The following is a 12918-nucleotide window of genomic DNA, read 5'->3' on the forward strand; positions in this document are numbered from 1 at the left end:
TTTCGACATAAGTGTTACTTTTTTTATTCAAGAAGTGATATCTAATTTCAATCTTGTACATACAATTTTTAACCTTTGTACAATCTTCTTCTTGCTCCCATTCTGCCACATTTATTTTTCCTCCTTTAAAGTCGATCGCAACGTCAACATCACTACAAGTGTATGATCCATTTTTGTCAGTTTCGATAGGCTTTTCAGTTTGACTAGGCACACGAAAAAGCATGGTAGCAGCCTTTCCGACGCACGCATTTTGCATCACCAAGCACAGGACTCCGAACCATAGGTGGAAAATGAGTTTGAACTTCATCGCAACTGCTTATCATCACTGGACGGCAAACAAATAAGCAAAAAAAAAAACACTAGGAGTTCGATTCGATCACTGTTCACTCTTCACTAGGGCATAAGTTTCATCAAGTCCAACTTGGTATTACACAAAGTTGAGTGATTCACCTCGATAACTGGAGCTTTGAAGTATTAGAGATAAAACATTGGAAATTGGAATAAGAATGAAAGGGTTTTGTATATAGAAAGGAAAAGTGTTAAGGTCCACTATTAAAATATCGTTTCTCTTTTGTCAATAACATTCTTTCAAATAAATTATTTACTTTGCTAGAGATAAATGTGTTGATTAGAAATTTAATGGGAAAAACAATCACAAACACGACAGCAACACACGATAGACGCAAGGAAATCCTCTGCCAAAGTGATATCGATCGACGTACGGCGTTAAACAATTACGGCAGTGATTTTCACACCTTCATATACGTTTTTTCGCGATTGTCAGCACCAAACGAATCCTGTATCATCGACCCATCAATAAACGTATTTTCAATTAATCCATCACCCATTGGCGTTATCAGACAGTTCCATATAGCTTTACACCATGTATTGCCGCGCTATCACTGACTTTACATTACAAGGTGAAAAACTGGCACTTGGAATTCGATTCTTTTGCGTAGAAACGTACCGATTGATCGAGAAAGTGTAGTTCTCATTTCAATCCACACGCGGACCAATGGCCTACGAAAGCATATTAAAATGTTTCAGATAGATTCGGAAGTCGTATTTTTCCAGAGTATATGTTCCGTGAGGTACGGAAGTGATAAAATCACCAGTTCTTTTGCTTACGTCAGCAGAGTAACTAGACGATCGGAGAACGAAAAACTACCGGCTACAATCGTGGTCCGCGAAAGACTGTCACCAATGGCGCGATATAGGTGTTTTGCCCCGGGTGGTGGCCACTCTGCAGGGCGGTAGGGACCAGCGTTCGCTTATCTACTAGTACTAGTGTGTAAGGAAAGGGTTTTTGTTATTTTCTTTTTTTTTCGGAAAGCAGGACCCAACTGGTGTTGTTCACAATCGAGGGCTGAGATTGGGTGTATTATTCATTGTGTCGTTTGATAAGAGGCACGCGTGCTTGTGTGGGGTTTTTTTAAAAATGCGCATACAGCTGCACAGAATTCAAACGTCTGTGGGTGAGCGATTAGATAAGATATTCGCGCCGTTATAAAGGTGTGAAAGAGGAAACACTATGTGGTGATGTGTTCCGTTATCCTACATGTTGTGCTACAGCTCCTTGAATTTTTTAAACGTGTTTCTAGACGGCTGTAATATTTTTTACCTCGGTTCGGTATCAGAAAACAAAACCCATGAAGCAAAACAATCGCAATATGGTCAAATTGTCATTATGAGTTAGCCAATTTTCATTTTAGCCATTCTGTGTTACGACTACTTATCTCTGTTATCAAAAACCCCGAAGACGCCCATAGCCGATAATCGATCGGAAAGGCAGATGCCGAAGATATCATGCACAGCACATTCTATTCGTTCGTAACTCCAACACATGGTAGTCGAATAGACACCTCCCGAACTCGGTAGGGAGCCATGTTTTGGGCTTGGCAGACTGTTGCGATCAGTTGCACGATAAGAACGAGGTACTACGCTAGTTGGTCCGAACTGGACGAAACGACAACAGCGCGAGAACATTGTGACATTTTGTGGAACTGTCGCCACTGCATTCCGGCGCCTGGTTGTTCTTAACGTGTCGTTACAACAAGTGTATGTGTCAGTCCCTTTCAAGATGCGCCGCCGGCATCCGATTGACCGGAATGGAGCGGAGGAAAATGGTAATTAATGGCACCAGATAGTGATCTTATCGATACGCATACGGTCGCATCTTGCATCGGGTTTGCAAAAAAACGACTCCACACCTTTGGGTGGAAAACATTGGTGAACCATTCCTTTTTGCCTATCAACATGCTAATTGTAATGTAATCAAGCTAAACATAAAAAAATGACATTGAAATGTGAGTGAGGTATTGAGGAAACAGCAGTTTTCTTTGCCAAAAAACCGTCTTGCGAGACGTATAGTTCAAGAAGCTAAATGTTAGCATTTATTGCACTTAAGTACAACATGTGTCTTTTGGATACAAATGCTCTCTTAAGGCTCGAAAAGTAAACCATATCACCCTTACTAAAGGGCTGTTTAAATAATTAATAGCGTGCTAATATTTCTCAATCGCTAAGACTCCACTGAAACCATAACAGCTGGATTTATAATGGTTTGAAAAAAATGTGTATGGTATATTTAACTTATCAGTTATCTGAACAACTTTAAATTGACTAACTTTATTTTACTACCAGGAGGCTTTTTTGATCGCTAACTTCCTAGGTTTTAGTCACTAGCAGAGCCAGCACATAACATTACGTATGAACGGACCTATATGTTTGTAAGGTCTATCTCTATCTGCATCTATACAGCTTTATGAGCTGCATACATATGTTTTATTTTGATAAAAAACGTTTCTAGCTAGTTTGCGACTGTATTTTATAATATTTCCTTTTTTAAATGTTTCTTTTTTCAAATCGTTGCAAATATCAAACAAATTAATTAAAAGTAAATATTTGGCAAAAGACCTTTTCGCCAAAGGTTTAAAATCATAAACCATGTTAATACCAACAAAGTATTAAAAAGAACTTACATTCGATGAGAATATTGGAACCAATCCAGAATCGCCGGCACTGTCATCTTTCCCGGTTCGCCTCATAGTTGTGGTACAGTTTGATCTGCTCTTTTGTCAGTGAAGGTCGGACATCTTTAAATGCTTCTTTGAAATGCGCCATCGTCACCGTTTTCGCCGCTAGGTCCTCCGTTGCTGCCACTAGGGCGGCCTGTAGGAATATGTTAAAAAAAATAGAAATTATTCAAATGAAGGGCTTACCGGAAGGGGCAATGAAATTCTTTTGGTACCTGAGTGCAAAGGTTAGTCAGATCCGCTCCGGAATAACGTTCGGTTTCCTTCGCAATCACAGTTACATCCACATCGTCCGCAAATGGGATGGTTTCACCCAGTTTCTTAAGTATAGCAACGCGCCCATCTACATCCGGTGCCGGTACGTGGATCAGTTTCGTCAACCTTCCCGGTCGCAGCAGAGCATCGTCGACCATATCGGGCCGGTTGGTGGCCGCAATCACAATCACTCGCTTCGCATCCCCACTTAACGCACGTGCCGTTTGTTCCGCCTGCCCAATACCGTCCATTTCCATGAGCAACGTCGACAGGATGCCCATGTTAACGGCCGCCGGTGCACCTTTCTGCCCAACAGCGCCACGGTTGCCCACCAGCGAATCGATTTCGTCCAGGAACACGATGGCCGGTGCATTCGCTCGAGCTTCGTTGAACAAGCGCGTGACAAGTTTCTCCGCGTCACCCACGTATGGCGAGTAGAGTTCCGCGGCGGACAGTGATAGGAACGTCATTCCGGATTCAGAGGCGAGACATTTCGTGAGTGTTGTTTTAGCACAACCCGGCGGGCCGTACAGAAGGATGCCCTTTAGGGGGTTGATACCGAGGCGGTAAAATCGAGTTGGGTCCTTTAGCTGTTCGATTATGCACAACCGTAGCAATGATTTAAGCTTTTCCATGCCGGCAAAGGAATCGAGCGATAGCGTGACGTCACGCCCGATCAAACCAGTCGCATTCCTAAGGCTACTTGGACGATGTTTTTTCTGAACCTCCGCTAAAACATTCTCGAAAGATGCGTTACTCCGGGGTATTTCCCTTGCCACGTTGCAGTAGAGCAGCTCCAGTTCCGCACCGACATAACCAGCCGTTCGGAAAGCCATCTCGCTTAGCTGCTCCTCCGACAGTTTTTTGCTCGAATTAAAACATCGTAACATCTCCTCTCTTTGCATTTTCGAAGGTATTCCAAGCGTTATCTCTCTGCCCAGCCGACCCGGTCTTCGTAAACGATTGTCCAGGTTTTCGATCATCGATGTCGTACAGATTATGATCAAATTCTCCATCGATGCGCGGTACTGATCGACTAGCGAAACGAACTGCGATGCAATGCGAGCCACATTCGCTACGTCTTCTCCTTTTTTGTTACCGATCTTTGGGCAGATAGTGTCGATATCTTTCACCAGCAATATGATCGGCGTTTCTCCGCATGTTAGTTCCTCGAAAAGCTCCAATCTTAGGAAAATTTTCCTCAGTTCCGCTTCAGTTTCGCCGGGAAGGGAGCGAACGAAGTTTAGTCCTCGTATTTCAAACAGGGGTAAATTTTGTGTCGTTGCCAAAGATTTCACCATGCTATACTTTCCAGTTCCACTGGGGCCACTTATAAGGAGGGAAATACGTTCGGAAACACCATCCTCCAACTGTTTTCGAGCGCAATCGATCCCACCGAGCGGTTTAAGCTTAATCGATTGAGTGATCTCAGGATGGTATACAATTCGTCCGATTTCTATCCGTGTTGCTGGTCCCATTGCACCAAAGTTGGAAGGACCATCAGTTTCCTTTACAAACGCTGCACTGATTCCCATATTTCGGTCCTGGAGAAAACTAAAATCGAGTCGGGTATTTCGAGCGAAGAATGTTGTCATCAGTAGGGAACACAATACTTCACAGAGACAATCTTTCGTCAGCAACAGTTCTACGCGTAACCGGGGGCAATCTAGTCGAACATCGAGCGTCACCTTTTCGAAGTCAGCTATGGGCTCCTGGATTTGATAGATCTCCAACAGTCGATTGGAGTAGATGGGTTTTCGAGCATTCGCATCTTCTATTAATTCAACTGCTTCATGCGCAAAATAAGCCTCTCGGTGAATCGAATTACGATCAAGCTTTCCGTATATACGCCAAAGGAATTGTCGACCATCCTCCAACCGGCAAATGGCCGGTGTGCCGGGTAACATTTTCCATTCCGTTCGATCACTTTGTTTCGGCCACACACAACATGTCTGTGGTGATGTAAATGCGGGTTCCAGCTTCGGATCACGGTCAAGGGAAAGCCGGTATGGCTCCATCACTGATAAAAGTCGTTTAGAAACGTGCTTTTCCACAAGAATCGTAAAAACGACTGAAACGTAAACAGAATGTTTGTAAACAACGAAGGGATGTCAAAAAGAATTGTCAAGCAAACGGACTAACTAGGTTCATGAACCCACCTGAGTAGGATCGGATTGGTGGTATACGTAGAACACTTTTTTAAACCAACCGTTTTTGCTGTTAATTATGATTTATTTGATCAACCATCACTCATTTCTTTTAGTTTCTTCCTTCACACTTCTACTATGGATGGCAAGTATTGTGATTTTGATTTCCTTTTTGACGTACATTGGCAAAGATTTTCACATCGGAATAGTAAACGACGAGCTCCTGGGCACAAACGTTCTCAACAGCAACTTTGATGATCACGAGCGAATTCTTATCGTCGGGTAAGTTTAACTGCGCTCTACAATTTAAAAAAAATCATAACATTTCCTTGCTTGCAGACACAACAATTTGCCGGTGAACGTAGCCAAGTTAGAAAATAATAATTTGCGCGAATTCGACCTCCATTGGGATTTGCAGCGCCATTCGGTGTGGGGAAATAAAAACACCAGCCGCACGGATCTAATTCGGCTTCGGGAGGGTAAAGTTAATGGGCAAGTATGGTTTGTGGAAGCCAATTGCACACAAATGCCAATGGAAGCCGTGCAGCACGTGTTCGAACAAATAGACACCCTGAAGCGACTCATCGATAAGCACTCGAAGGATCTTGCACTCGTCACGGGTTCGGTGGAGCTGACGAACGCAATCGAGCAAGGAAAGATTGCTTCTCTAGTGGCTGTGAAAGGAGGTCACTCTATAAACTCCAAGCTTGGGTTGCTGCGGTCACTTTACGCCCTCGGCGTACGGAGCATGTCGTTGGCGTCGGAGGAAAACTGTTGCAGCTGGGCCGATGCATCGATCGTGGATGATATGGACAACGGAATCGCCAATCTGCGTCGGGATCTTTCGATCTGGGGTCGGTTAGTGGTATGGGAAATGAATCGTTTGGGCATGATGGTTGACCTTTCGTACGCAAGTTACGGTGTAGCACTGGACGTGCTTAGATACAGCCGTGCACCGGTGATCTTCAGCAATGCGGGAGCTTACACGATCAACAGGCATCATATGAATGTTAAAGAAGACGTTTTAACTCAACTTGCTTCAAGAAGAGGGATTCTAATGCTCACGTTTGATCCAGTAATATTGGGTGGATTTACAATCGATAATATCCTCGGTAAGTAAACTTCAGTACATTATTTTTCTTTTCTTCTTACCCACATGCTCGGTATCCTTCATAGAACATCTTAACTATCTAAGGGAAACAATCGGTACGGATCATATCGGAATCGGAAGTGGATTTGAAGGATTCGATAACATTCTTTACGGACTGGAAGATGTATCAAAGTTTCCAACATTATTCGCCGCACTTGCCGAAGGACACTACTCCGATGGGGAAACGTTTCCTCCGTGGTCAGTGGAAGATATGCGAAAGTTGGCTGGATTGAACTTTTTAAGACTGTTGCATCGAGTAGAGCAAGTCAAGGAGGAACTCTCATATGAACAACCGTTCGAGGACGAAGGAATGGAAGACATTTTCGATTAACGTTACAATAAATTCGTTGAACGGCTTGTGCACAAAACAGCACACAATGACCATTAATTATCAATTACATTGCGAATGTCTTATCAGTGAGCAATAAAAACAGAAAAAGGTATCCCAGTATCTCTCGTACAGTCTGGTTATCTAATCCGAACAATCAATTGAACCGGTCGTTGGTACGCTGGTCAGTTTCATTTGTTTTAGTGTGGCGCTAGATTCGGGCGAGCTTAGTTGGGGCTTACAAAACCCGGAAAAGATGGTCTTCCAAACGCGTAAGTATGTGGGATGCAAATGGAGTGAACAATTATTGATTGATTGATGATTGATTGAAGTTTTAAGCAACAAGAAGCTGTTGGCGGCGTGTGCGATTGCGGTAGTGATAACCATTTGTGCGATCGTCGTACCGATCGCCGTCGTTAACTCGTACGACGATGCTCCGACGAAACGTTTTTCCGGACGGGATGTACTCAACCAGGTTCCATTAATCGATGGGTAAGGTGTAAACCTATCTGGCTTGGTTGAAGAAGACTGTTTTAGTGTTTCTCTCCACAGTCATAATGATCTACCGTTCAGCATCTATCAAGTGGAGCGCAATTTGATTAAAAACTTCAATCTAGACTCCAATCTTAAGCAGCATCCGGTATGGTCGAGTGTTAACACAAGCCATACGGATCTACCGCGAATACGCGAGGGCAAGCTTGGAGCACAATTTTGGGTGGCGTATGTCCGCTGTGCCGACACACAGTATAAGGATGCAGTAGCGCGTACCCTCGAACAGATCGACGTGACGAAACGGATTATACGGAAATATCCGAATGATTTGAAGTACGTACATTCCGCTGACGGCATCATGGATGCGTTCCGCGAAAAGAAGTTAGCTTCACTGATCGCCGTTGAAGGTGGTCATTCGATCGATTCCCGTCTGGCGATATTAAGGCTGTACTATGAGCTGGGGGTTCGCTATATGACCCTAACGCACTCGTGCAATACACCCTGGGCTGATGCGTCACCCGTGGATGATGAGCAACCGGAGCCTTCGGTGCAGCTGAATAATCTGTCCACCTGGGGACGTAACGTCGTGTGGGAGATGAACCGACTGGGCATGATGATTGATATATCGCACGTTAGCTATGGTGTGATGCGGGATGTGTTGAGGTACACCCAGGCACCGGTAATCTTTAGCCACTCGTCGGCTCACTCCGTCTACGAGCATCATCGCAACGTGCAGGATGACATCTTACGCCAGTTGGAGACCAAACATGGCATTGTAATGGTCAATTTCTACCCCCTGTTTGTTGGAGGCAACACCATCGATGATGTTATCAGTAAGTACCGATCAGTTGTACATGGTTATTTAGGATGCTTTACAAAAGCTTTTCTTTTCAAATCCCTAGAACATCTGAACCACATCCGATCCATTACCGGTGTTGACCATATTGGGCTCGGAGGTGACTACAACGGTGTTCCTACTACTCCCGAAGGCCTAGAAGACGTCTCTAAATATCCAGATCTATTCGACATGCTTGCCGAAGGAAGGTTGCGATCAGGCGAAACGTTTGAACCGTGGACTGAGGATGATCTGAAGAAATTGGCTGGACTTAATCTGCTACGCGTTTTCCGTGAAGTCGAGCAGGTTCGCGACAGTCTTGTTGACGAAGAACCGTTCGAGGATCTTATACCGTACGAGGAATACGAACGAGCCGGCGTGGCCGTTCAGCCGTGCATGACAGACATTGACATTCATAAAAACTGATGGGAAACTAAGTTCTACTACGTCAGATGGGGTTTTCTATGGTCCCCTATCTCCTGATAGCGTAATCCTTGTCATTCCGAAACAAAATGTCCATTGATCAGTGATACTTCAAATTTGCGCCTTTATGACGCAGCTGCTACCATCGTCTTGGAATCCGCTATCAGCTCTGATACCATTTGTCGCCAAAATCTCGTCGCGTTTCGTTCGACGCTCAATGGAACGACAACTTCCTATCAGCACTATATTTTTTCCCATCCGATCACCAACAATCATCCAGTGGATAGCATTATCGGATAGAGCCTAACCTGTTGTCTTTGTGTGTATAGCCTCAATGCTTGTTTGTCTTTTTATCATACCCGTCCGTAAGATCTAGTAGACGATGATATTGTAGCTCCCAGCATTGAATGGAACGAGACGTTTTCGCGTCGTCCGGGTAATTATATTTATGACCATTATCATATCAGCTAAAGTGCTGCGTTGTTCGGGCAGGGGTATGAAGATTCCGGGTCACCGTGAAAGGGGTGGGTGTGGCGGAGGGGGGGGGGGGGGGGGGGGTAGGGGGTCCACACTGAAACAATGAGACGTACCAGTGAACTGGTTTAGTAGTCGGAGGTTTGTCACGGTGATCGGTACTGCAGCAGATTGAGAGAACATGCCATTTTTCTCTACAGGTAATTAGCGAGCACGTAACTCGGTAGAGTAGTTAAGCATTCCGGCATCTACGTCGTGCAATCGACTGAGTATGCCATAAAGAAATACACTTCTTGAGTGATAGTGCGATTTTCGTGATGTAAACACTTAAAGCATAGCGTTAAAGCTGCAGTGCCATGCTTGGTACAATGTATTAGTGGAAAGAAATAATCGTAATCTGCGTTGAATCGATTGTTTTAATGAGACTGTCATTTGTGAGGGAACCGGTATTTGCTTATCTTTGGATCCAGTAGTTTTAAGCCCTTCTGAAATATACTGATGAAATTCTCGATTCAATCATATCACGTGGCCCATTTCATTGAAACATTTCAGTTATGGCCCACAAGAAAACGGTGACGCTTGGGATCCTACTTGTTTCGGCTGTGATGGCCGTGGCAATAGCGGTACCGATAGCTTCGAACACTGGATCAGATAGTGACTCTCCGGCGCAAATCAATCAACTCTTCGGCCGAACGGTACTCGACGAGGTGCCGTTGATCGATGGGTTCGTATGGACATTTTCGCAATTTCGATGTGCTCGGAGAGTAATTTCTGAAACACTGCCTTTCATTTCTAACGTTAGCCACAACGATCTACCCTGGAATCTGTACAATTTTGAGCGCAATCGTATCAATGGATTCGAATTGAACAGCGACCTGAAGACGCACCCTGTATGGGGCCCGTCGACCAGCAGCCACACGGACATCCCGAGGCTTAAGCAGGGCAAAGTTGGGGCCCAATTTTGGGTGGCGTACGTTAGTTGCGGGAACCAGTACAAAGACGCGGTCGAGCGCACCCTGGAGCAGATCGATGTGATCAAACGGGTTGTGCGGAAGTACCCGGAACACCTCCAGTACGTTACGTCCACCGAGGGCATTATGGAGGCGTTCCGGGCGGGAAAAATCGGTTCGCTCATTGCCGTCGAAGGTGGCCACTCGATGGATTCACGGTTGGCCGTGCTGCGCATGTACTACGAGCTCGGTGTGCGCTATATGACACTGACGCACTCGTGCAACACACCGTGGGCCGATGCGTCCCCGATCGACAATCAGAACGACGCACAACTGCGAAACGTTACCGTGTGGGGTCGTAACGTGGTGTGGGAGATGAACCGGTTGGGTATGCTAATCGACCTGTCGCATGTGAGCTACGGTGTTATGGTGGACGTTCTCGAACACACGAAGGCCCCAGTCATCTTCAGCCACTCGTCGTCGCACACCGTCTTCCAGCACCATCGAAACGTACAGGATGACGTGCTGGCGAAGTTAGTGGAGAATAAGGGCATTATAATGGTCAACTTCTATACCGGCTTCATCGGAGGACGATCGATAAACAACGTTATCAGTATGTTGCAGCAAGGAATTGCGAAAACTTTGCGAGTTGTCTAAAACCTTCTATCTCCCTTAATAGCGCATCTTAACCACATCAAATCAATCACCGGACCGGATCATATCGGACTCGGTGGAGACTTTGATGGTGTCGACGATGTGCCCGTGGGCCTGGATGACGTCTCGAAGTACCCGGACTTGTTCGACCTGCTTGCGGATGGCACATACACCAACGGTACCACGTTTACGCCCTGGACGAGGGAAGATTTGCGGAAACTGGCCGGCGAGAACTTGCTGCGCGTTTTCGGTGAGGTCGAGCGCGTTCGGGACAGCATGGTCGATGTTGAGCCTTATGAGGATTTGATTCCCTACCAAGATTTTGTCGATGCCGGTGTGGCGGATCAACCATGTATGAGTGATATCGATATTCACAAGGCTTGAACAAGTGATAGGTTTGACGGTTGGTACTTTTACGATTCATCAATAAAGGTCATTCTCTAAAATATTATGTTTGATTTACGGAAAATTTTTCTAAATTCTTCAATTTAGTGTTATATTTAAGGGAGAATCTTTATCTTTAGATATACATATGGATCAGGCATCCAATTAAGATGAAAACGTAAGCATTTCAAACTTGTCACATACGGTACTGTTGAAAATAAATCAACTCAAGGTTGTAGCTAATATGAGCGTATGAATCATATGACAAAAACTTAATTGTAGTAAATCTGATAATTTGATTTACTCCAATTAAGTTTTCGTCGTATGATTCATAGTGTTCAAAACAAATACAATTAAATTTCTTGAAATCAACAACTATCAAATACCTCAAACTAGGTTTACTTTGTTAGCTTAGATGAGGTAAGTTCCACGATTCGGGCCATAATTTTCAATGATGCGTCCTTTTAAAAAACTCTGTTTAAGTAACAATTTAAGAGTTTTACAGTTATTTTGACAATAGAAGAGATGTAAAGGAAGTACTATTTTCGGCTTAAGGGATAAATATTGGCCAACCTTACCTTATTATGTTTTTTTTGGCTAATTTTAACCATTTATTAAAATTACATAACATGTCTTAGTCTAAAGTATACTTTTAATAAGCTTCTCCAACCCGCTGCTGCGCAAACATATGACGCAACATTTAAATCATCCAGCAGTTTCCATTGAACAAACATTCAATTCGTACGAATCCCTTCCGAGCGGGCAGACCCCAGCCAGGAAATGTGCAACTCTTGCGCATTGTTGGCACATTCCGGATTTCCATTGTCGCTAGCGTCTAGGCTCGGATCGGTCCGGCAGAGCAGCGGGATGTCCAGCCAAAAATCCCTTACCAAGAAGGATAAAGGGAAAACGCTACCTTCGGAACAAAGACGCTCCGGTCCGATATTCGGTCGATGGATCCCTTTCCCGAAAGAGTCCATATGCCGCCGGACAATACCCCGATGACCAGTTGCTCACGTAGTTCGCATACCCGAAACCCTGTCGGACGCTCTTGAACCGGGGACCCGTTCCTTTTGATACCAAGCTGACCCTCGGGCGGGTTAGGGTGGTTGTAAAATGGAATGAGTTACGCAAGCTGGTTGGCCTGAAAGAACTCGGCTCACCCTTACGTACATGCACGCCGTTGTCTGTTTCTGAACCCTTCCGTTGTGCCGGCTTGGTCATGTGTGCCATTGGTCTGACGCCATTGTCCACAGCATCCGGGGTTTCGAAGCCGTAACAGCAGGACGCCGGCACGAAACCTGCGTCATATTGCACGAAGCCCGAGACTGACCGCGCCATCCGGGTAGGAAACGACGAACTGGGACATTATTACCGATTATCGAAATGTGCAACAAGGCCCGGGTGTTGGGTTTGCGCATTTTTTCGTTCTTCTCGGAACCAAAACATTGCCGCTTAGCGAGAATATTCCACTGGCATGCTGATTTTTGGATCTCCTCGCATGTGAAAGGATACGACACCCCCTACTGATTCGGTTATGCGCAATACGTTGTAAGTTTTCCGACTATGGCGTCTACGAGAACCGGTCCCAATCGTCTGCTAGCTAGCCATAAATTTTACATCAACCCAAAGCTGCCTAGGGCTGCCGCTTTCATACGACACATCCACGAGATGTCGGGCGGATTTCGGCTGGACCTAAGACAAAACTAAAAAAACGAAGCAGGCTCGTTAGCATAATCACATAGCGTAACTGGAGCGGTCTGGTTGAATGGACCTCTGGGAAACGAGTCA

At 45.1% G+C, this 12918-nt stretch overlaps 4 protein-coding genes across 6 annotated transcripts; 3 read left to right on the plus strand and 1 right to left on the minus strand.

Annotated features, from left to right (window-relative positions):
* Positions 1 to 83: 83 nt before the first annotated feature.
* LOC131271219 (ATPase family gene 2 protein homolog B) lies at positions 84 to 5307 on the minus strand. Of its 3 annotated transcripts, none has more exons than XM_058272633.1 (3): positions 3251 to 5307; positions 2982 to 3171; positions 84 to 325 (listed from the first exon to the last, which is right to left on the minus strand). In XM_058272633.1, exons 1-2 carry the CDS (start codon positions 5195 to 5197, stop codon positions 3025 to 3027), a joined length of 2094 nt encoding a protein of 697 aa, XP_058128616.1. In that variant the 5' UTR covers positions 5198 to 5307; the 3' UTR covers positions 84 to 325; positions 2982 to 3024. The 3 variants fall into 3 exon arrangements, with proteins under 3 accessions (XP_058128616.1, XP_058128608.1, XP_058128600.1); XM_058272625.1 differs by lacking the exon at positions 84 to 325 and adding an exon at positions 372 to 464; XM_058272617.1 differs by lacking the exon at positions 84 to 325 and having other exon boundaries at positions 2421 to 3171.
* LOC131267400 (dipeptidase 1-like) lies at positions 5257 to 6918 on the plus strand. Its single transcript, XM_058270272.1, has 4 exons — positions 5257 to 5296; positions 5554 to 5719; positions 5777 to 6549; positions 6614 to 6918. The coding sequence occupies exons 1-4, from the start codon at positions 5257 to 5259 to the stop codon at positions 6916 to 6918; spliced, it is 1284 nt and encodes a 427-aa protein (XP_058126255.1).
* A 253-nt stretch (positions 6919 to 7171) lies between these two features.
* LOC131267409 (dipeptidase 1-like) lies at positions 7172 to 8668 on the plus strand. Its single transcript, XM_058270284.1, has 4 exons — positions 7172 to 7187; positions 7248 to 7407; positions 7468 to 8240; positions 8310 to 8668. The coding sequence occupies exons 1-4, from the start codon at positions 7172 to 7174 to the stop codon at positions 8666 to 8668; spliced, it is 1308 nt and encodes a 435-aa protein (XP_058126267.1).
* A 1025-nt stretch (positions 8669 to 9693) lies between these two features.
* On the plus strand, positions 9694 to 11127 carry LOC131259606 (dipeptidase 1-like). The gene is made up of 3 exons (XM_058261146.1): positions 9694 to 9863; positions 9942 to 10702; positions 10769 to 11127. Exons 1-3 carry the CDS (start codon positions 9694 to 9696, stop codon positions 11125 to 11127), a joined length of 1290 nt encoding a protein of 429 aa, XP_058117129.1.
* The last annotated feature ends 1791 nt before the right edge of the window (positions 11128 to 12918 follow it).

Source organism: Anopheles coustani, chromosome 3, assembly GCF_943734705.1.
Source record: "Anopheles coustani chromosome 3, idAnoCousDA_361_x.2, whole genome shotgun sequence".
Taxonomy (NCBI): Eukaryota; Metazoa; Arthropoda; class Insecta; order Diptera; family Culicidae; genus Anopheles; species Anopheles coustani.